We start from the raw sequence: 22,613 nt of genomic DNA, 5'->3' as shown, positions 1-22,613 counted from the left end.
GAGAGGAGGAATCAGAGAAGGGGCCGCAGCGCACTTTCTTGGAGACTGTCCCGGAGCGTTTCTCTGAGGTTTCTCCCGTGTTTCAACAAGTCATTTGCCTCCTGGAGGCGGGAGGAGAAAGAAAGGGCTCCCCTGCCTATACCTTCCCTGCACAGGTTGCGGCCTGTGACAGGGCTCCTGTGCCCCCGGCAGCCCAGGCACTAACCCGCGGTAGGGGCTGTCGGTTAAGACACGTCCTGCGTGTCTCCCGAGGGAGCGGGGCAGTGCTGCATCCCCACCCTGTACAATTTTCCAGAACTGAACTCTTCTCTTTAATCTCTTCTCTCTTCTCTGCTCCTTTCTGTCTCACGTGCGCGCGAGCGCACATGCTCCATCCCCCCACCCCCCATCTTTGCAAGCCCACATTTCTCAGATCCCACTTGAGAGCCCCAGCCTCACAGCGCCGCCTGCCCGTCCTTTCGGAACACCCTTCACGGGGGGGAACCCGTCCCTGTCGGGGAAGAGGAAAGGTCCCGAGCTGCCCGGGGCGGAGGCAGGGCGTTGAAGGGCACATTTTCCTTCCCTGCCGCCGGGCGCGCTGCCCAGGGCTGCGAGCCCCTTGCAGGACGCAGCTCTCTTGGAGAGGGCCGCCGAGGGCGGAGAAAGGGGCGCGCGGACCGCGCGGAGGAGACGAGGTGAGGAACCAGGCGGGAAAGGGGGCGGAGAGAGGGGAGCGCGGAGGCAGAGGAGGGGGAGGCGAGGGGGCAGAAGAGGCCAGAGAGGAGGGGAGCGGGGAGGGGAGGGGAGGGGAGGGGAGAGGAGAGGGAGGAGGGAGGAGGGCGGGCGAGGGGGAAGGGAGCGGGGGAGAGGCGGCGCCCACGCGCCCTTTCAAGTCCCCGCGCCCCACCCCGGCCCGCCCCGCCCCCGGCCCCGCCCCGGCCCGCGGCCCGGCCGCCCCGCCGCGGCGCCCTGGAACTATGAAGAGACACTGCAGCTGCGGCGGCGGTGGCGGCCACGGCAGTGGGAGCGGCTTGCGCGGCGGCGGCTGCGGCCGGGGCGGGACGCGGAGGGCCGGGCGCCTAGGGGCCGGGCGCGCGGGGAGGGCCGGGCCGGGCCGGGCGCGCGGGGCCCGACGGCGCCGAGGGAGCTCGCGCCCCGCAGCCCCCGCGCCGCGCCCCCCGGGCATGGGGCGCTCGGCGGCCGCCTGAAGCGCGGGCCTGGCCCGGCCGCACGCGGGCTGTGGCCGAGGAGCGGAGCCGCCCCGCTGTGCCCGCGCCCGAGCGCTCGCCTCGTCGCGTCTTCCCGGGCTGGCGGCGGGAGGGCAGAGCGCGCGGCGCCGCGGCGGTCCCCCGGGAGCAGGGTGCCAGGACGGCGAGGGGCTCGGGCGGTTCGGTGCGCGCGGGTGATCCCGGAGGAGGACTGGAGATGTCCTGCCTGTGCCGCCTCCTGCTCACCTACCTGTTCCCGGCCCTCCTGCTTCACGGTGAGTCCCGGGAGGGAGGGTGACTGCCGCCGCCGGGGCCAGAGGATGGGACCCCCGGGAGCCGCAGAAACCCCCCGGAGCCGGGTCCCCATCGCGGCAGGCTCCCGGTCCCCGCGCACGCCGGAGCAGAGCCCTGCCTCCTCCTGCTTGGCGCTTCCTAGGCGCCCCTTCCCCCAGCGGCGCCCACGGCTGTTTGGCGGTTGGAGTTGTCTTTCTGAAAGGGTGCAAAGCGCTCACACACAGACACCTTTTATCTCCTGAATCGATTGCATCAAGTCCTAGGGAAAACTTTGATCCACTCTGTTGGGTTTTCAAACTGTAGCCTGTCATGAAATCGCAGGCTTGGCGATCTTGTTTCCAAAGCGTCAGAGTGCAGGAGGGGCTCCTGATGGGGTCCAAGCGTTTATGGGACTGTAAAGAGAAACTGAGCATTTAAGGGGAAAAACAGCCCGCGGTGTTTCTGTATGCCCTTCTGAGGACGATTGTATGTTGAAGGGGTGGTGATGGCGTTTCTCCTAAGTAGACTGGCCGCAGTTTCAAGGAGCAGGGGGCTTCTAATAGCCAAGATGTGAACATTAAAATAAATCTCCCAGGCTCTCGGAACTTGGCACCTTATTGCCCTCATGCTCTAGCTTGATCGTCTTGTTTCTGTTACTCATGTGCCACATTTTCTCAGGAGCTCTGTAAACCCCTAGCCAGAGACCATCAGCGCTTTAAAGGAGTTCCAGGAATTGCACTGAGAAAAATAAGACAGAATTGCAGGGGGATTGCCAAGGCAGTTTCGGTGTTGGGTTGGTGTTGATCATCAGGACAGGCGGTGGCAGAACTCGTGCTGATTCAGATGTCCTGAGCCAACTTTCCCTCATGGACACCTGACATTTCAGCAGAGCATCTCCACCAGGAGCACCTCGGCTCTGCTTCCTCACCACCTACCATGCTTCCCAAAACCTCTGCAGATCAGATCAGCACCCCGAGGGAGGACGCTCTTAAGTTTCTGAGCAGGACCTGCAGCTGGAGTGAGCTTCAGAATGCATTGTAGCCAGTGCTGAAGATCAGGTTGTCACTCCCCAGAAGATGGAGGAAGGCTAGCCTGAAAGCTGTAAACGGCTGTTTTCTTATAGTCCTGCTTCCGGGCAGGCAGCTGGGCAGCTCAGCAACTCCGGCTGTGTGACCCTGTCCACTGGGCCAGACGGGCCAAATTGCCAAGGTGTGCTCTGAGCCCCAGTGATCCACACTTTAAAAGTCAGGATGGAAGGCTCGCAGTTGGAAGGCCAAAGAGAGAAGGTATAATTATAGGGTTGCACTCCTAGGCCCATCTGCTTAGAATTACAGAGCAGTTTTAATCTTTGGCTGAAACATGAAACAAATCAGAGCCAATGAACAGATCAAACGGCAACTGCCACACACACCAAAAAAAAAAGAGGGCGAGAGAGATGAAACAGAAAATTGTCCCCTTAAAAAAATCTGTTGTAATATCTAGGAAGAACAAAGATAGTGTGGTCAAGTGAGTTTAAAAAGGAAAATTTTGCAAAAACAGAATTTTTTGCGTAAAACCATTGCCTCTTGACTACCAAAGGGATGCTCAGAGATGCAGCCCAGGCGAGCTCAGACTAAGATTTTTTTCCTCCTTTGAGAGGTGGGGTGGTAAGTATACTTCCTACCCTACCAGTCCAAGCTGGGATATTAATAGCTGGCAGGAAACCTTGGTGAGGTTCGAGGAGAGCCCCAAATCTCCAAATTCAAGTCTGAGTTGGGCTGAACTCCTCGGGATCTGGGATTTACCCAGACCCGGTGGTGCCAGGAGGAGAACAGTCTGGAGGGAGCGAGTAAAGAGGGGGCAGTCCACGCCGTAAATGGGAGGACGGTACATATATGCTCTATGTGCATGTGTGTGTATGGCAAAGAGGATAAAAGATACAAAAGGAGGTCTGTGAAGTTTAATTGGATGACAAAATAGCCCTAGAAAAAGTTATCCAATTTCAAAGTGAGTCTGCAATGGCAAAGTTAACACCGAAGCCCGCTGACGATCTCCTCCAATCCCACAGGCAGTGTTGTACTCTAGCGAAGAAGAGAAACAGAGGGCCTAGTGGTTGAATGTAGAAATCTTGGGAATTGGCTAGGATCCTGTAGAAGACCGGGAGAGAATTGGGTACTCTCCCTTTCTCCTCTTTTTGCCTGATTTTTACTTGATTAAGTCATTTTAACAAAAAATGGGTTGTAACCAACTTAACCCAGGAGAAGGGCTTGCTGAGTGCATCCTTCTTGATAGTTTGGGGTTTTGCAAGCATTTAAAATTTTGAAGTAGCAAGTGGAGCTTGGTCATTTATTTTAATAGAAGTTATAAGTATGAAGGAAATTACCTGAAATCTTTTCGGAACAGCTGAATGGCTTTTTTCTGATAAATAGCCATTTTAGTTTGATAACCATAGGACACCATTTGTCTGTTTAGGGTAGCAATTAGTAGGTAAAAACGTATTTCCTGTGATTTTGAATGTACTTGTGACAAACTTTAATAAATTAAGTGCAGACATCATTTATAGATTGTTGCACTAACAAGTCACATTTATAAGATTAAAAAGTGCACAGGCTTTCATGATTCTGTGAGGGCACTGCTGATAGCAGTACGTCTGGCATCCAGTCTTTGTTCAGTTTTGGGGTGATTTCTGTTTCACCTCATTGAAGTCTTAGATCACCTCTAGGTCCCGTTGGTGAGTAAATTAGGCTCTGGCAGGACTCGAGCCTGTTGTTTATTTTTGCTGTTTTTTAAAATGGTAAGTGTAATGCAAGACTCAAGTTCCAAATTTGATGGCGTAAAAGTATACATGTCAGTTTTCCTTTCCTCTCCTTCAACCTCTGAAAACAATTGCATTTCTTAATCCAAGTAAAACCTATTGAATATCATGAAGGTATGTGGCTGGAAGATGTCCATTATTGCTGTTTCTTTGCTTAGGCGAAGAACCACAGAAATCATTCAGCTCCAGAAACCCAGATTAGCGTGAGGTATTCCAGAATACGTGGTGCTTTAACACGCAAGTAATTCTCCCTGATAATGGAAGGTTCGGTTTTCAGGTCTGGAGCCGACGCTGGGAGAGATGTTCTGTTCCCCAATGCTGTTTGCTTTTGTAGAATTCATTGACTTTTCTGACAGGGGAAGACACTTTTGAGCTGTTCCCTTTCACTCAAGCATATTCTATCCAGATTTTAAAAAACTGCAGATAACCAAATGATAGCTTAATCAACAAACTGTGAGGGAACATTTAAGTAGGATAAAATAGGAATCTTTGAAATACTGTTTTACTAAAGACAGTTTTGTAACCAAGAAAACATTGTTTTTCCTGCACTTTACCCCTCTTGTTATAAAATGAAGTCTTGAAATATGATTCATCTCTACGTAACAGAGAGCAAGAGTCTTAGATGTTAAATATCCTCCTGTGAAATAAATTGACTTGCTTCAAACATGCGGCTAAGCAGATTTATAATAGCCCCGTTCATCCTTTTCTCTCTCTAAATGAGAAAAGACCTGCCCATAAGTGGATGATGTCAGTGTGTAATTACATGCCGTTTAGGGACAGGCTGATGACAACTTGATATAATCAAAGTGAAGCATAGAACCTTTAGGACCAGAATGTGAGAGGACGTTAGTGATGGTATTCGTCTGCTGAAAGCTTACCCACAGGGCTGTCTTCAACACACTCTGCATGCAGAGTGCACGTGATTACAGAGAAGACTTCATTGAAACCTGACAGCGTCATCCACGCACACGTCTCACTGTGTCGAGATTCTATGTGTACAGGTTGTCCTTTCGTTCTCTCCAGTTTGGGAATAAAATTATTCTGGAAACTCACATGATAGGTATCTAGGTTAGAGAAAGGATATGATGTCATCCAAATTATTAAAGGGAGTCTGCTCTATAAGGATTTTCCAGTTTCATTCATTCAAGTCACCATTCATTCAACAAGTTCGTTTACGAGGGCCTACCACGTGCCACGTGCCACTGCTTTCAAGCGACGGGGGTTGTGAGGAGCAGCAGTCCCCCTCTCCTGAAGAATATCTAGGGGTGAGGAAGAAAGACTCATTGTAGAGCCCCAGAGCTGGGAGGATGGCAAACTGTAGTCGACGGCAGTATTCTCCCTGCTGGGAATCCTGGCAGACCACACTGCGCACACACACCATGCACATACACCACACACGTGCCAAACACACGCTGTGCATACACACCACACACACACAACACGTGCCATGCACACACTTCACATGCGCTGTACTCACATGCAGAAACACATACTCCATGTACACAGGCGCACACATACACTCCACACACACTATGCTGAGGAGCATGGGCGAGGCAGCAGCAGTCAGCTACAGACCCAACATGCAAATTTCGCAATCTTTGGTTCGAACCTAGTGTCTAGCCTGGGGACCATAGCATTAGAAGAAAACAACAGAAAATTACCTTGTGTTCAACTAAAGTTAAATGGAGCCAGGGATTTGAAATCTTGACTTTATTATACTTCTCATAAAGGGAAAATACCTTTAGACATGAAGGTTTAAAGATTGGCAAAAGCAGCTTTCTTTGCCTTTAGCTCAAAAAAATTGGAAATAAAAACAAGAGCTTGGTAAGCATAGGTACCTGTATAGCGGTAAAATTCAGTATGTCTGTGATACATACGTGCGTTTATTCCAAAAAATGGGAAGCTGTGCTGGCATTTATCTAGCAGGATCCACTTCAAAGCACGCATTTACAGTAATGACTGCTTATTTACGTGAGCAGGGCAATTTCAGGACCAAGTAATACCTGCATTTAATCTAATCGGTCACCTGTTATCTGCTTGGAGTTTTCATGTATGACGCCAGTTCTAACTTGAGAATACTTTCTCACTCTGATTATCAGTAATACATGTCACATTATATAAAGTACAGAAACATGCTAAACGAACAAAAAAAGAGTCATCAAAACCCTCTACTCAGCGACAACTAGTGTTAATATCTTGACATTATACTTTAGCCTTTTAAAATTTTTCTTTAAGCATTAAAGTACATACATAGACACTAACCTGATCAAAGATTAGTTTAGTCCCAAGTCCCAACAAGTTCAACTTGAGAATTGTTTCCTTCCCAACTGCTTTTACATTTTATGAGTTGTAAATGTAAAATGATTTGGAACTTTTGGTTTTCAATGTAGATGGCAGGTGAAAAACTGCGGGATATATCTAGATGTCAGATTTTTAAGCGTTAGTGAAAAAGTGGGGACTTGGACCTGGAGCATCCTGCTATTTCACTTCTTCTTCCGTATGTCGACATGGTCCATGCCGAAGAGGTGACCTCGCAAGTAGTAGGCATTCAACTGTTGGTTGAACCAATGAATATTGACGTTCAACGGCAGCAGTCACTGCCTCCCTCCCTCCCAGCTCCCTTCCGCCATTCTGCCCAGTCCCTGTCGATGGGCTGGCTGGTTTTCTGAGGCCCTGGGGGTCGGGAGGAAGTTCTGCTGTGGATGACAGAAGCAGAAGTCCTACATTTGTCCTCTTGAAAACTATCCTAAGGACTGCGTTGTGTGTGCATGATCTGGTGAATTCAGTGGTGTCAGCAGTACCTGGTCACGTGGGCCTTGTATTTAGTGTGTAAATCTCTATGTAAATGGTCAACCCTATGCTTCCTTTCATTTCAGGAAATATGTTCTTTCATTTGATATCATTGGGAGTTTTCACTCTCTGAAGAGTAGACTATTGCAACTATGATAGTAGTAGATGGTTCTACAGTCATTTAGGATTACTGTTGTGGGTGATTTATCCTATGGGAGTAAACCACTCACACACAGACACACACACACACACATGCACGGGAATAAGCCCTCCAGAGCCCCAGGACCTCATTCAGTTCTCCGGAAGTGCTAATCTATAAAATGGTACCTAAAGGCCTCAAGAATTAACTTGTTTGCCACAACTGAACAATTTCCTTCCAGAGTCTACCTTTTTCTTCCGCAGTCACTTGAAAGAAATGCCACCTTTGTCATAATAATTTTATCCAGGCCACGGGGCCCTGGTGTTGGAGACCATTTTATAGTGAAGTCATTTTGATAACCTCCGTATTCAGAGTTCCTCTGGACGGGGAAGTGCTGTGGGGAGCTTCTGGGTTAGTTGTACAGCGCGCTGGCTGTTGACAGACCACTTCACGTTAAGGAGTGGTGTTCTGCTTCACCTTTGTCTACCCGTATAGGAACTAGCATTTGATAAATGAGGTAATATATGCACAGAGTGAATTGTCAAGTGTTATACAAACTTTAGTTATTATCACCATTACTATAATTTTTACTTTATACAGGGAAAAAAGGGCACACATTAGATGACTTACCCAAAGCCACCTTGAATCCTGAAAACTCATAGCCACTTTCTTCCTGTACCATTGTTGTTTGGTCCTTTCAGATACTCTTCCTTAGATTCATTTACAGCAAAATCTTAATGAATGGAACCTAATTAACTGGTCTTCTCAATTAACTAAAACATCTAGAATCCTCAGTTAGCCAAAATGTTGTTGTCGGTTGTATGCGCTCACACACATATACTTTCTTATTCTTATCTGTTCACTCCAGTACCTCTGTATCCAAGTACCATCCTACAGCACTGATGACCTAACAATGACCTTGAGCTACTTTAAGAACCTGAATCATCAGAGAAAGCTCATAATGTCAACTGTATTCAATATACAATGGCGGAATTTTCAACAGCTAAATATTGTGATTAGCCAACACTTCCAGTTACACAAGCAATCAAATTAAGTGAAGGTTTTTAAAAGTTATTATATGTAACAAGCACATTTATTATTATAAATAATAGGTGTTCTCAGAGGAGCTGTTATCATAGGTAGTTGCCATCCTTGGGTACTGCGTTGCTTAGTACCAGGATGACGGACTTATATAATTTAAGATATGAAAGTAGGACATATAAATATTTTGCAAAAGTTTCTCTTCAGACTTAGTGTTGAATTAGTATAGATTCCTCCCTTCTTTCCTTTCTTTTAACATAATTTCTTGGTAATACTTCCCCCACAACATGCCACAAATGGTCAGTGCCTGTCCAGGATGACAAGACAGGGTTGCTGCCATTTGTTGAAAGCAGCTCCCTTCTCTTATCCTTCTCATCTTATCATTCATTCAGGCAAAAATGATACACTGAACCATTGCGGAAGCTTCATAATTGATCTTCCTGCTTCCATCTGCTTCCCATCCCTCCAGAAAAGGGAGAAGTGGTCTTTCCAAAGTGGAATTCTCACCATGCCATCACATTGTTAAAATCTTTTGGTGGTTTCTCTTCACCTTTCCCGGCAAATCTATACTCATTGTGACACATGCAGCCTCTTGATCATGACCCTGCCTCTCTTTCGCTGCTCCTCTGTCCTAGGCCACCCTGTGATCTCCTCCCTGACCCTCTCCAGTTCGTCCTACCTGAATCTCTCGGGCTGCCTCTTTATGTTTGAGTGTGCTGTATACTCTACGTAGACCTCTTTTGTTCAGTCTTCAAGGCACAGCTGCCTCTCCAAGAACCCCCCAAGGATGAATTCAGAGCCTGCTCCCTCTGTCCTTATGAGACCCTCCACAAGCCCATTTGGGGCCTGGTTTCTCGCTCAACTGAGACTCCCTCAGGGCATAATGTTTGTACCTTCTGTGCCTGAACAGTCCTGCTCTTCAAGAGCCTTTTCTGATTGAGTAAATGAGTTGCTAGACTGAGTCCCAAATTTGGAGTTGACATACTCTGGGCAGTGCCCTGAATACGGGGTCCCTGGGTTGACCAAAATTCTGAGGCTGGTCTCCTTGGAGGGCACACCATGGTTGATTCTGGAAAGGAAGTCTTGGGGTATAAGGATGTAGCTATTATACTTGGCCTCTCCTGCTGCTGGACCTTGTGCTTCAAATGACCTTTTAATTCCCAGCCATTTAATAGAAGTAGCACTCGCAGGAAGGCTGGCCACATTTTCCACTCCAGACGAGCCAAGTCAATATTGGAGACCACTGTCAGTAGGTGAGTGCAGACCTAAGAGGCTGATGCTCCCACCTTACGGCAACTCCTGCTTTCACTTGACCCATGTAACTTTGCTCTCTAAGAGTAGTGGAGGTGGTGGGGACTTCAAAGGGAAAAGATAAAAAGACAATGAATATCACCCCTTTTTTCCACCCTAAAAATGCAGTATCATCCCTGAGTGTGAACTCTTTAAGTCACCACGTCCTGAGGGAACCTTGCCAGCTGTGTAGTTCTCCATCTGGCTGCTCACTTTGACACTCTTCTGCGCCGACAGCCCTGCCAGTTTCCTGAGCTTGGCTCATTGGCAATAGTGAAATGGAGGTTTGCTCTAGGAACCCTGAGTAATTTAATCTTTTCCTGCTTCCTAAGGATTTGCGTATTGGTGACTCTTGGATTTTACTTCTTCCACCCTTGGTTAAAAAGCATAACGGTAGGCTCCCTCCTGTTATGACTATCCTTATGCAGGACCCATACAAATCCTGGTCACCTCTCCCTCTGCCTTTGAACTCCCCAGTTTCCTTCCCAGAGCCCTCCTTCATCATCTCTACCTTTGTTCTCTGACATCCAGGCCAGTGAGACCATAAGAGCCTCAAAGTCAGAAAAACGTATATTCATTCTTCTTTATATTTACAGCTCCTAAAATGTACAAAGTAATAGTGAATAGGTATTTGTTAAACTCAGTGGAACTTAACACCCACAGAGCCTGGTGCTTTGGGTCCCATCCTCTTCTACCTCAGGGCCGCCTGTTAACCCTGCCTGCTAGCCCGTGTCTTTATTCTGAGCACTCTGTCCTTCTCAGAGCTCAGAGTGAGCCTGGCTCCAGTGACTTTTACCATTCTTTCAACTGTTCTATTAGTTAGGAAGGACTTATTGAGGGTGGGCTAAGAGCCTAATCATTATTTAAAATAGTAACAGCTAACATGTAATGAGGACTATACACTGTGTCAAAGAACACTCTTATTTAATCTCGAGACCAACCTAAATGGTAGCTAATGTTCTCCCCTCTCTACAGATGAGTAGACTGAAGTCTGAAGAGGTTAAGGTCACAGTGCTAATAGTGTGCTTCAACAATTGTAAGATACACATTTTTCTCCTGTTGTAAGATCTTCGCAGTGGATGTGCATCTTCTGGTCGATGGGGGTTCCAGTCCCTGTTAGTCTGCGGGCAGCAGTCATGAGGAGGGATGCAGTCCTTGCCTTTATAACCTGGACACAGCTGCAAATAGGCTGGTTTTGAAAACAGAGTAAACATTCAAAGAAAGCGTGCTTGTTTTTTTCTCCATAACTCACTTATAAATTACACTTTCACTAAAAAGAGAAAACACTGAAAATCAGACAGGCCTAGGAACAGAGCCGTGGGGTGCTGGTTTGACGTTAGTGAGGCAAATATTTATCCTTGCAGGAGTAACTGCAGTTATGTGTTTTCTGATGTAGTAACGGTCAGTTACTGGGAAAGGAAGATACCCAAAAAAAGACGAGGCTGTGCTTGCATTTCATGATTGAGATACTTGCAGAGCAAAGGGATGACCTACCGTGTGTAAAGCAGTGCCACCAAAGGCAGGAGACACTGCCACATCTCTGAGTAGAGAGAAGAAATGTTGGGGCAGTGGAGGCTGCCATGCATGCTTCCTGGGTCTTTCAGGGCTGTGGCTAAGGCATTGTGTCATCAGGTAAATGCAAGTGTTTTTGTCACTGGTGGTAAAATAATGGTACATCTCAGCAGTCATTGAAGTCTTGGATTTGATGAAATCCTTTAAGCAGCAGGTCCTGTTTCAAACTCAAGCAGTCCAGCTCCTGAGGACATTTCACCCACGTCCACTACCCTCCCAGCTTTTTCATCTTTAGTGGAAAACATTTGCAGGGTGTAAAGGGGTTTACAGGTCAGGTTTTGGAACATAGTTGGGTTGATAGTAGATGATGGCATGTTTACTGAATGTTTAGTGTCATATTTCAAGCAGAACCTTCCCCAACACAACACCTCATGACCTGAATTAAATTCTGTTTTAAGTTGGCCACATAATTATAATTGATCACACAATTGACCCAGCAGACTGCAACTCGTACGGTTTCATTCCTGGACTGCCTAACAGGGAATTCGGGAAGTGCTTCCTATATCCAGATGATTTCCACTGTTGGCGTTGGTGGAGGGACAGTGAATAGTGGCCATCTCCCTCCTCTAGTTCAAAGTCAACTGAGAGATCAACACAAGTGTCAGACAAGCGGGGATTAAAACCTGAGAATCATGATAAAGATCCATCAGGAGACACTGTATAGATGGATGTCCATGGTAGGATTGCTAATAGTCCATCCCTGGATGTTTCAGACTTTCCCCCCAGGGTAGTGCCACAGTGAACAACTGAAGGGGCAGGGTCCTTGCTACATGGGGCAGGGCGGTGGGGAGCTGATCAAAAGGCATGCATTGAGAACAGGCTTGTTTTGCAAAGGGAAAGAGAAACACGGCTGAGTCAAGCAGGCTTGTTTCCTTCTCTGTCCTGCACGCTGTTCACTCCGGGAGGGTTGAGCGAGGGGTGGGGAGAGGACACCCCAAGTGTCACTCTCGTGGGAGCGCCTGCCCTCCATGGATGCGCACGGGCCAGGGAAAGGAGCTCCTCGCTTCATAGCCACAAGGATCAACGTCAACACCACCAGACATGGATTTCTGAGTTTTAGTGTTCCCTTTTTCTAGCTCGGGTCTGAATCCACTGACTTGGCTATTAGTGCCTGGTGGTGAAGTTGCATTTAATTTGAGCAAGCCATCATCATCTTGTTTTAGAGTCTGTTTTCACAGTTTCGTCTAGTCGAATTGTACCCATAGGTGTCTCTGCCTCGTTGCCCTTCACTTCACTTAGGATCTGCAGGAGCAATCTGAGGCTGTCGCTCCCTCCCAAGGCCAGCATCTCACTCCGAGGAAACCCCGAGAGTTCCATGGGGAGACTCTGTCTTCTCAGTGCCAAAGACTTTCAATAAAAGATTAGTCCAACCCTCTGAATCATGGCAAAAATCTGACTATTTTACAAATATCTGAAGGTTATCAACCTGCGGGTCTGAGTTTCTCCAGTAGATTTTCCTTCTGTTGCTGTCAGTCACTAGATTCTGGGTCTAACTTATCATTTTCAAATGATCTTTCATAAACCATGGTTTCTCTATGAAGTTATTCAGATGTTGATTAAAAAATACATCATTGCCCCCTCATAGGTAGCGTTCTAATACATGCATTTTAGTTGTTTTGTGTATGTTTATGTTTTTCCAAGAGAGTTAATAATTTTATTTTTCAAAATAAATTTTTTTCTTTTAGTTTTGAGATATAGTTGACATGCAACACTGTGTAAGTGTAAGGTGTACAGTGTGATGACTTGACTTATGTATATTGTGAAACGATCACCACAGTAAGTTGAGTTAGCCTCCGTATTGTATTTTCGTATGTTTGTCTGACTGGCGTCCTCTTTGCTGAGTGTGTGTGGCAGGCTCACAGTGAAGACTGCGGACTTGTCAGCCACTCGGGAGTGCCTCTTGCACCCGATGGGTTTCCCATTATAACCCCTTTTGTTTTCGTTGCTTTACTCTGAACACCAGGCTGGGAGCAGTTCTGCATATGTAATGATTTTGGCCAACCCGAACTATTTATACTGAAGATAAACTTGGTCCTTGTATTCCTTTACCCATGGAAAATTAAAACGTGCAGGCTTCTTTAGTTACTCTCAATTTTAAGCTCTATGATGTATGTTTAGTTTGCTGCCGACTTTGTGGGGGTGAAGGGCTGGATTTCGAAGATAATTGGGGAACATGAGACCCCCTTCCCCCTTTGTATGCGGAGTATGTGATTTGCACCCCAGCCGTGGGCAGCCCTGTGGAGGGTATCTGTTTGGAGACTGAGAAAGCCAGAAGATACATGACTTGGTGTGAATAGATGGGAGCCAAGGCAGAGAGCACATCACAGTTGGGAGACTTCCGAGCTGTTCCCTGGGCCTTTCTCTTTCCATCTTTGTCCTTTTCACTGAGGCTGATCTCCTCACTCTGTCCCTTCCTCACTTTAATGTGTCACTGCACTTGTCCACTCTTCCTGATGACCCCTTTCTTACCTGTTTCTTCAGTCCCGTCTCCAACTCTTTGGTGACTCTAGAGCACGTCCATTTTTGTCTCCTACAACCCCTGTTAACATTCATTTGTCTGCACAGCTCAGCTGCTCATTTAGATGCACGACCTTGTTTGCTGTTTCATAAATGCTTGGATTTGAGCTCAGGCTTTGTGAGGAACTAGCAAAGTGACCTCGTGCAAGTCATATCCGTTATCTCCGTGGACCTCGGTTTTCTCAGTTGGGGAATGATGTCGCGGGACACTTCCTGCTTTGGAATGTGCATTCTATGAGAGCAGAGACAGCGAAAGGCTGGTGGAGCAGGAGTGTGATTTCCCTGCCACAGAGGCGCTGCTCCAGCCTGATGCCTGTCTGCTGCCGGCTCTCCTTCCTGCTAATCTCCACTCTTCGTTTACAGGGCTGGGAGAGGGTTCTGCCCTCCTTCATCCAGACAGCAGATCCCATCCTAGGTCCTTAGAGAAGAATGCCTGGAGGGCATTCAAGGAGTCACAGTGCCATCACATGCTCAAACATCTCCACAATGGTGCAAGGATCACTGTGCAGATGCCGCCTGCCATCGAGGGCCACTGGGTGTCCACCGGGTAAGACGGCCAGGGCCAGGCGGGCCTGGAGAGCACGTACGTCTATGGAAGGCTCTTCTTAAGGTTTCTCAGGTGCATAGAGATTTTAATCTACATTGGTTTTGGTGCTAAGTTCTAACTAAGAGCCAAGCAACTCTTTGAAACTCTGGTTGGTAAAGAAACAGAGCTAAGCACCTAGAAATCTTAGCTAAAGCAGAGGTGATACGGTTCCACTGTTAACCACCCGCTGTGAGTGAATGGGTCCTTGTTTACCGAACTCTGTGGGACCACTCGTATATAAAAAGAAGCCATTAGCAAGTGAAATTAGGAGTCTGTGTTTCAGCAACCCTGAAACATGACTTGCAAGCTTCTGATGGTCTGACTGTTCTATCCATATTCTGGTAATTTAATACATGGCTTCAGGGTTCTAAGAGTAAGTTAAAAGGTACTCAGACTACCTCTACTAGCCAGGGTGTAGTTCTTGGATTCTTTTCCAGGCTGCAGAGCTGAGATTTATCCCAATTTGAGCTCTGGCTTATCTTCCATTCGAGCTTTTAAAAATAGCCTAGAGACAGACCTACAATTTTTCCCCTCATTAAGTTGTTGAGAATTAACAAGGCTAACTCTGGGATCTGATCACTTCTTCAGCCTCCTGAGTACCTTGGGGAGGGATCAGATGAATGTGGAGAAGAGAAAAAAGGAATTTCATAAGATGATGAAGACCCAGAAGGTTTTTTTCCCCCCTAAAATGGGGTTTCTCAAAATAACTGCATGAGAATTATTTGCACAATCTTAATGTGATGTACTTTTAAATAATTTATCATTTTATTCAACAAATATTTATTGTGTGCACAAATATTTACTGTGTGCCAGCACTATTCTAGATTTGTGTGTATAGCAGTGAAACAGACATGGTCCCTGTCTTCAGGAATTTTACAAACAAACCCACAAAGAAGTACTAAGAAGAGGGAAAAAAACAACAGGTGCTGAAGGACAATACCAAGGGCCCTATTTTAGGACAAGGGTGGGGTCAGGAAAGGCTACGGAAGAAGAGGACACTGGAGCTGAGATGTCCTTGGCTGTGCAAAGACTGAGGGAAGAGCTGTCCTTCTGGAAGAACCGGCAGAGTCTGGCCTGGAGAAATGAGTGACCGGAGCTCTTGTGGCCCTGATGTGGTAAACCAGGGAGAGCAGCCCCAGGGAGGCTGCGAGGAGGATGGGGCCGCGCCCAGGCACCTGCAGGCCGGGTCTCCTCTCTGAGTTTGACTTTTAATATAACAAAGTGGGAAAGCCATTGAAGAGTTTTCAAGTAAGGCCCATGTTTAAGACGATTCCACTTCATTAAAAGGCAACTTTGGCTGCTGTGTGGCAAATGGATGGTAGAAAAAGTGATTTGGGACCCACCAATTTAGCTGTTATACCAGTTCCGGCTAGAGAGGACGGGGGCTAGGGTAAGGGCAGGGCAGGGATGAGGGAGAAGTCAATGTACGTGAGATCTGTTGATATCGTCAGTGCTTAGATAACATATTATGATGAAGTGGCTTCTTATCTAAACCTCAGCAGACATTTGTTACTGCTCACAGTGAACTTCTCTCTCCCTGGGGGGACATCTAGGGTCTCCTCTCCTTTTTCACAGATGATGGATACTCAAAGTTCTGCTGAGGGCTCTATGTGCATACAGTGTTATTTGACATCAGCTGACAATCTTTACCTAGCAAAAGATGCCCACTTCTAAATAGTATTTATCTTTCACCAGTTTGTTAACTAAAAATTGGAAATATTAGCAATTTTGAGAACCACTGGCCTTTTGGGTTTCAGCCAAAAATTGATGAGGCGGAAGTCATGATGTAGCTGAGACTAGGATCTAGCTAAAGGTTACGGACACACGAATTCTTTGGCAGTGCAGTGAAGAACCATCCCGCACCCCCGCCTCCCTGATGTGGGCAGTGCTGCTCGTATATGAAGTGATTGCAGTTGGAGTGGTGGGAGGAACGGGCCTGAGCTGAAACCTGCCGAGCCGTCTGTGCTCTGTAGACCAGTACTGGTGTTTCTGGCCTAGGAATCTAGCATTTATCTAATGCCACAGAAAAAACATTTTGTCATTGTCAACAGCACAAACAAAAGGAGCCTTATTTCTGTTGTTATGTTAGCTGTGTTTCACTAATTGCCTCTATTTTTCTGCTAGAGGGAAAATTAATTTTGACTGGATGGGAGGGTGAATTTCCAATTGCCTCTAAGTGACACTTCCCGAGACTGGATTCCATTTCAGGACAAGGGGCATCTGGCACCTGTCTGCTCTAGACAAGGTCCATAAAACGGAAGTGTTAGGAAACCACCTGTTTTTAACTAGCTTAAGGGAACTCCTTTTATAGGCCAGCACTATACTCTTGATCCTACCAGAAAGAAAGAAATTTCTCTGTAGCTTAAGCCCACAGGTGGGACTGAGGATGGCAGGTTTCTGCCCTGCTGGCTTGTTAGTAAAGTGAATGAAGGACTTTCTGGTGTAGAGTGATTAGGAGCCCAGGCTCTGGAGCCAGACAGCCGGATTCGTGGTCTGGCTCTGATGCTGGCTGATTGCATGACCTTGGGCATATCCCCTAATCTCCTGTACCTTGATTTCCCCATCTGTTAAATATGGCCAATAATAATACCTACCTAACTCTTAGACAGTTGTGAGGACTCAATGAATTGGTGTCTATAAGGGGCCGAGAATAGTGTCTCGCCCAGGGGAAACATTTTGTTGTTATTCCCATTGTTTCTTAACACTGTAATGAATCTCTTCCTCAAGGCTTTGGGCTTCAACACGTCTTTGCTTTGCCTTTTCTCCTTCAGCTGTGAGGTGAGGTCGGGCCCCGAGTTCCTCACAAGGTCGTACCGATTCTACCACAACAACACCTTCAAGGCCTACCAGTTCTATTACGGTGGCAACCGCTGCACGAGCCCCACCTACACGCTCGTCATCCGCGGCAAGATCCGCCTGCGCCAGGCTTCCTGGATCATCCGCGGGGGCACCGAGGCCGACTACCAGCTGCACCACGTCCAGGTCATCTGCCACACGGAGGCGGTGGCTGAGCGGCTCGGCCAGCTGGTGAACCACACGTGCCCCGGCTTTGTCCCCACGGGAGGCGCCTGGGTGCGGGATGCGCCCTACGACCTGTGGCGGGAGGAGAATGGCTGTGAGTGTACCCGGGCGGTGAACTTCGCCATGCATGAACTGCAGCTCATCCGGGTGGAGAAGCAGCACCTGCAGCACAACCTGGACCACCTGGTAGAGGAGCTTTTCCTTGGTGACATCCACACCGATGCCTCCCAGAGGGTGTTCTACCGGCCGTCCAGCTACCAGCCCCCGCTGCAGAATGCCAAGGTACCTCCCACAGGCCTGCGGTCTCCTCTGTATTTAGCAAGATGAATGACCCTGCGTGAAGGCCTGACCATGGGGTCACGGGGCCAGTGAGGGGGAGCCCTGCCTTCTGGGTAGGCTGCTGCGAGGTGGAGGGGATGAAGCATTTGGGGGACACATAGCAGAGTCAGGAGACCTGGGTTGCACCAGCTTGCTCAATGATGGGGGCCTGGGTTTTCCTGTTTGATGCGGGTGGTGGGAGTCGGGTTTGTGGTGTGGAAGGGGCTAGAAAGGGCAGTGGTCTTAGAAAGTTCCTGAGGCTCCTTTTAGCTTGAACACTCCAGGAACCTCCTCTGTGATTCTCAGAGGAGAGCATGGAGGAAGCGTGGAGGTGTTCTAGCCACATTTGGGAGAGACACAGCAGCAGTGGTGGCCCCGGCCTGGAGGAGGTGACAGGGACAGTGCTGATGGCACAGCGCAGTGCTGTGGGCCCTGTAAAGACTTCCCACCCACAGTACTGCTTTCAGTCCTCACAGCCATCCTGTAGGGCAGATATTCTCACCCTCTTGGGCAGAAGAGGCGGCTAAGGCTTGAGGCTGACTCTCCTACCGAAGGTCTCCAGTTAGTGAGTTTCAGTGCCTGAACTTGAACCCAAACCTCCTTCTGCAGACCCCAGGCTCTTTCCATGTGACTCTGTGAAATGTCGATTCCTGCGATCAGGAGAGCGCACAGAGCCGGCAGGAAACGATTAAAACCTTCTAATGTTCTTCTCTTGAACGATGGTCCAGCAGTTGTATTTGGAACCCACAAGGCATTTCCTTCCCACAGGCTCAGGATCGGTGTCGGGGGAACGCCCCCGTGCCCACAGCAGCAGCCGGGGAAGCTGGAGGCGGGTGGGGCGGGGCCGGTGGGGTTGTGGCTCTGGTCCCCGGGGCAGCCGTTTTCTCTAGAGTGGCTCCCCACTCAGCTTGGCTTTTCTGGAATCCTCAAGACAGCAACTCTAATTGCAGGGCCTGTTTGACATTTGTTTGGCAGTTTATTCGTTTTTAAAAACCGTTTCTCTTCCTAGTCCCCTAAGTCATTCATGATTGGTGGACACAGCACAGAGCGCTGTCCCTGCCGAGACCACGCAGTGCGCTCTCCTTATCTGCGGTACTTGTGAGCTCGCGTAAGGACAGTGCCTTTATGTAACTGGAAAATCTGCTGAGGAAGCCTGCCTGCGGGAGGCTGCTTCCTCAAGTTGCGCCTCGTCGGGGACGTCCCACGTGAGGAGGCCGACTGAGGGCTGAGGGCCCCACCCCCTGCAGCCCCTGGGCTCCCGGCGCTTGGGCCGCATGCCGGCACCGCTCAGAATGCCAACCCGGGGCTCCGCGCTCCGCGGTGTAGGTTCAGGCCCGCGGAGGAGGAAACGGTGAGTCAGGGCAGAGAGGGAGAGGGCAGCCTCCATCCCGGTGGCTGCGGGATCTTAGGGGTTCTTGCAGGATGAGTTGGGTCGGGGGGCCGCAGCTCTGCGTTCCTCACGTCGATGCAAAGCCATCAGGAGGAGAATCGGCTGCAGGGAGGCACCTGGGAGTGGGCGTGCTTTCTGGGCTGGCTTTAGTGCATCTCCTGGGAAAACCGATAGGGATACCCGGCTTCCAGTTCCAGGCGGGACCTTTCGGTTGGTAGCGTCCTCCACAGTCAGCGTTGAGTGCTGAGCTGAACAGCATGCTCTTGAACTCTGGTGTGAGGCAGCAGCAGAAGGAAGGGGAGGGCGCACGTACATGTGGCTTCCTCGGAGTGCAGTCTAGCCAGCTTTTAAATTGTCTCTGTAATGGGAGGTACACCTGTCGTGAATACAAATGGTCCACAGATAATCCAGAAACCCCATGCGAGCCCACAGCACCAGCCCCTGTCTCACCCTGAGCCTCTATGAAGGTCTGCTAACCGAGCAGAGGCCGCTGTCCCTGTGCACCCTCCAGCGAGACACTAAGGAGCAGCCAGACAGCCCAGATGCAGTGAGGCAGGGCTGAGAAAGGAGGCGAATGGCTCCAGGCGGAGTCAGGGGCATCATGGGCTGGAGTCAGGACCGCACTCCTGCTCCCTGCCTGACCTTGGCTGGTCGTTTGCACCGACTCAGGTTCAGAGTCCGTTTCCTCACCTGCTGACACCCATGTAGGCTCTTCGATCTCTTAAGCTCACTCTAGGACTGGAAAAAAAGGATGAAGCATACCCACCTTTCTGTTCTTGCCTCTGCGTCTGCCCCCTCAACTCACTGTGTACTGGGAGTGGCCTGGCTCCTCAGAAGGAGGTCTGAGAGGGCGAGACTCTCACACGGCCCTGGTCCTGCAGGAGGGCCTCCTTGTTCTGCTCAGCGTCCCTCACGAGACACAGCCCGTCTGTTGGGGGAGCAAAGGCACACGCCTGTGGCTCCTGGAGGAAGACTGTCTTGAAAGTGAGTTATTAAACGTTGGCACGGGGATTAAGGATGCCCATTGTGAGGCTGACCTTCTTAGAATTTTTATAAGCAAAAAAGTTGAAGAGTTGCTTTTTGTTTTTAACCCCGTCTGGATAGATTGGGGAGAATATGGACTTCGGAGTTGGTAGCCAGCCCTGGAGTCCAGTCCTGGTTCATCAGCTGTGGGGCTTTAAGACCTCTTGGAGCCTTAGTTTTTCTGGTCTATAAAAATAGTAAAAATAGAAGAATTGACTGGGTTGATGTGCAGAATGCTGTCTGGCGTTGGAAAGGGCCCCGCGACAGCTCCCGCCTCCCCAGGCCTGGAGTAGGAAGCCCTTCTGGGCAGATGGCTCCTGGAGGCATGAGAAGACGGTCAGCCAGGGGCCTCCAAGTGTTTCCTGAAGGCTAGCTGTAAAGCACTTCCTCCCATGTTCTACCACCTCCTCTGCAGTTGAGGGAACATTTACCCAGATTCCTAAGAAGTAAATTTTTTAAACACTAGGCCTGATTTCCGCATTCAAGAAATATTAAAAGTGGAAAGAACCTTGGATCTTAGATATTATTCAGGACACACTGTTAAGTGAAAAAGAAGGGTACAGAATAGCAGGAGAAGTGTGGTACCATTGCGTAAAGAATAAAAGAATGGGGGCTGGCCCAGTGGCATAGTGGTTAAGTTTGTGTGCTCTGCTTCAGTGGCCTGGAGTTTGTGGGTTTAGAGCCCAGGCATGGACCTACACACCGCTTGTCCAGCCATGCTGTGGTGGCATCCCACATACAAAATAGAGGAAGTCTGGCAACAGATGTTAGTTCAGGGCCAGTCTTCCTCAAGCAAAATGAGGAAGAGTGGCAACAGATGTTCACTCAGGGCCCATCTTCCTCACCAAAAAAAAAAAAAAAGAAGAAGAAGAATAAAAGAAGGATAAGGGGTTGGCCCCGTGGCCAAGCAGTTAAGTTGGTGCACTCCACTTTGGTGGCCCAGGGTTTCACTGCTTTGGATCCTGGGCAGGGACCTAGCACCACTTATCAGGTCATGCTGAGGCAGCGTCCCACATAGCACAACCACAGGCACTCACAACCAGAATATACAACTATGTAATGGGGGGCTTTGGGGAGAAAAAGAAGGAAAAACATAAAATCAAAATAAAGTTGATGACAATTGTTAGCTCAGCTGCCAATCTTTAAAAAGAAAAAGAAAGATAAGAAACATTTACCAAGGAACCCGTGTTTCTGGAAAGGTGCGGGGGAAATGACGATTGTCTCTGAGGAAGGGACCTGAGTCGCTGGGACAGTGGGACAGGGATGCATCACTGCATAGCTTTCCGTACCTTTTCCAATTTGTGTCATGATTTTACATGACCTAAACACAATCACCACACAAAATTAAAATAAATTTTAAAAAGCTAGGACTCTGAGGCTCAGAGGACTATTGTGGCCACAGCTGAAGATGGCGGCAGGGCCGGGAGGAGGGGGCAGGCAGGCGTCCAGGGCCCGGCGTGTGCCCTTTGCCGCCTGGACTGTCGGCTGGTCTGGCTGGGGGCTCCTTCCAAGGCAGGGCCCCACGGTCCACGTGGCTCTGGGAGTGAAAGGGCCCGTTCTTCTCGTGTTGTCCCTGGCCTCGTGCATCTTGGCCTGCAGTGTGCAGCAGAGTTGTCAGGAGGCTTTAGATCCTTCCCCAGGATCGCTCTGAGGAGGAAGAAGTGGACTTGCCCTTGGTGCCTTTCCAGACACAGCAAATGCAAAGCCCCAGGTGCTCCCTGGCGGGAGGGAGGGAGCGCGTCCCTTGTCCCTCTGGAGAGACTGCACGCCCCTCCCTCTTTGAACTCTTTCCTAATTGCCGCTCCGGAGAGGCCTGGCTGGAAATTAGTTTAAATGCTAAATTGAGTTTGAAACCACTAGTCTCAGCCTCTCTGGAAATGGGACACCATGTAAAAATAGACACTTGAAATCAACTTGTTTTTCTAAGCTTTATACAGCTTTGCTGTGAGGTTCAGCGTCCTTTGGCAAATAAGCGTGTTTGAAGAGAATCAGGTGTGCTGGGAAGATTCTTCCAGGATGGAAGTGGCTGCCCTTCATTAAGAGACCAGGACCGCCTCAAGTGTCCCTGGAGGAGGCTGCCTGGCTGCATCGAGTTTCACATCAGGGCCACGCTCCCCTCTGCCTGGGTTCCTGTGCAGTGGACGGGTTAGCGAGGTGCGTTCCTTCCGTGGTAGAATCAAACAGTAATTAAAAGCAAATGATTGCGGGGTTGTTGGAAGCGCCAGAGCCTCAGGACCAGACTTGTAAGCAAATGGAATTGGTCTTTCTCCAAAATCCTGCGCTGATTTAGCCACAGGGTCGTAAATCAAAGGGGTTGTCTGAACACCAGACGACTTTCCCCAGCGTGTATCCTAACTGCTCTGCCCAGCGCGCTCACAGCAGCGGGCTGCATGTCAGAGGAAGCAAAGCTCCAAAGTGTTTTAGGGGGCCTGAGCACTGCAAACCAAGAAGGCGGTCCTTGTGTGCCTTCTCTCCTAAATTCTGTAGAAACTTCTAGGCTGTGAATGAGCATTTATTTTTGAGGGAACTTGCCTTTCCAAGCCTTTTCAGAGAATGTGAAAAAATACTTAGTAACTGTGAGACATTCTGATATCTGTGTCGTCAGAGGGACTTTGGACCAGGTGGCCGTGGGCAGCAACCTTTCAGCCCAGCCCCAGGAGACGGCTCTGCAG

At 49.0% G+C, this 22,613-nt stretch overlaps 1 protein-coding gene across 1 annotated transcript in view; it reads left to right on the top strand.

Moving 5' to 3' along the window:
* Nucleotides 1-1,068: 1,068 nt before the first annotated feature.
* Nucleotides 1,069-22,613, top strand: part of APCDD1 (APC down-regulated 1) — a 33,609-nt gene continuing 12,064 nt past the window's right edge. Inside the window, exons 1-3 of the mRNA XM_014837328.3 lie at nucleotides 1,069-1,462; nucleotides 13,967-14,150; nucleotides 16,961-17,492. Coding sequence (XP_014692814.3) covers nucleotides 1,405-1,462; nucleotides 13,967-14,150; nucleotides 16,961-17,492 — 774 coding nt within the window. The 5' untranslated portion in view covers nucleotides 1,069-1,404. The remainder of the gene's footprint in view (nucleotides 1,463-13,966; nucleotides 14,151-16,960; nucleotides 17,493-22,613) is intronic.

Source organism: Equus asinus, chromosome 7, assembly GCF_041296235.1.
Source record: "Equus asinus isolate D_3611 breed Donkey chromosome 7, EquAss-T2T_v2, whole genome shotgun sequence".
NCBI classification, from domain to species: domain Eukaryota; kingdom Metazoa; phylum Chordata; class Mammalia; order Perissodactyla; family Equidae; genus Equus; species Equus asinus.
This window is presented reverse-complemented; position numbering and strand designations above follow the sequence as displayed.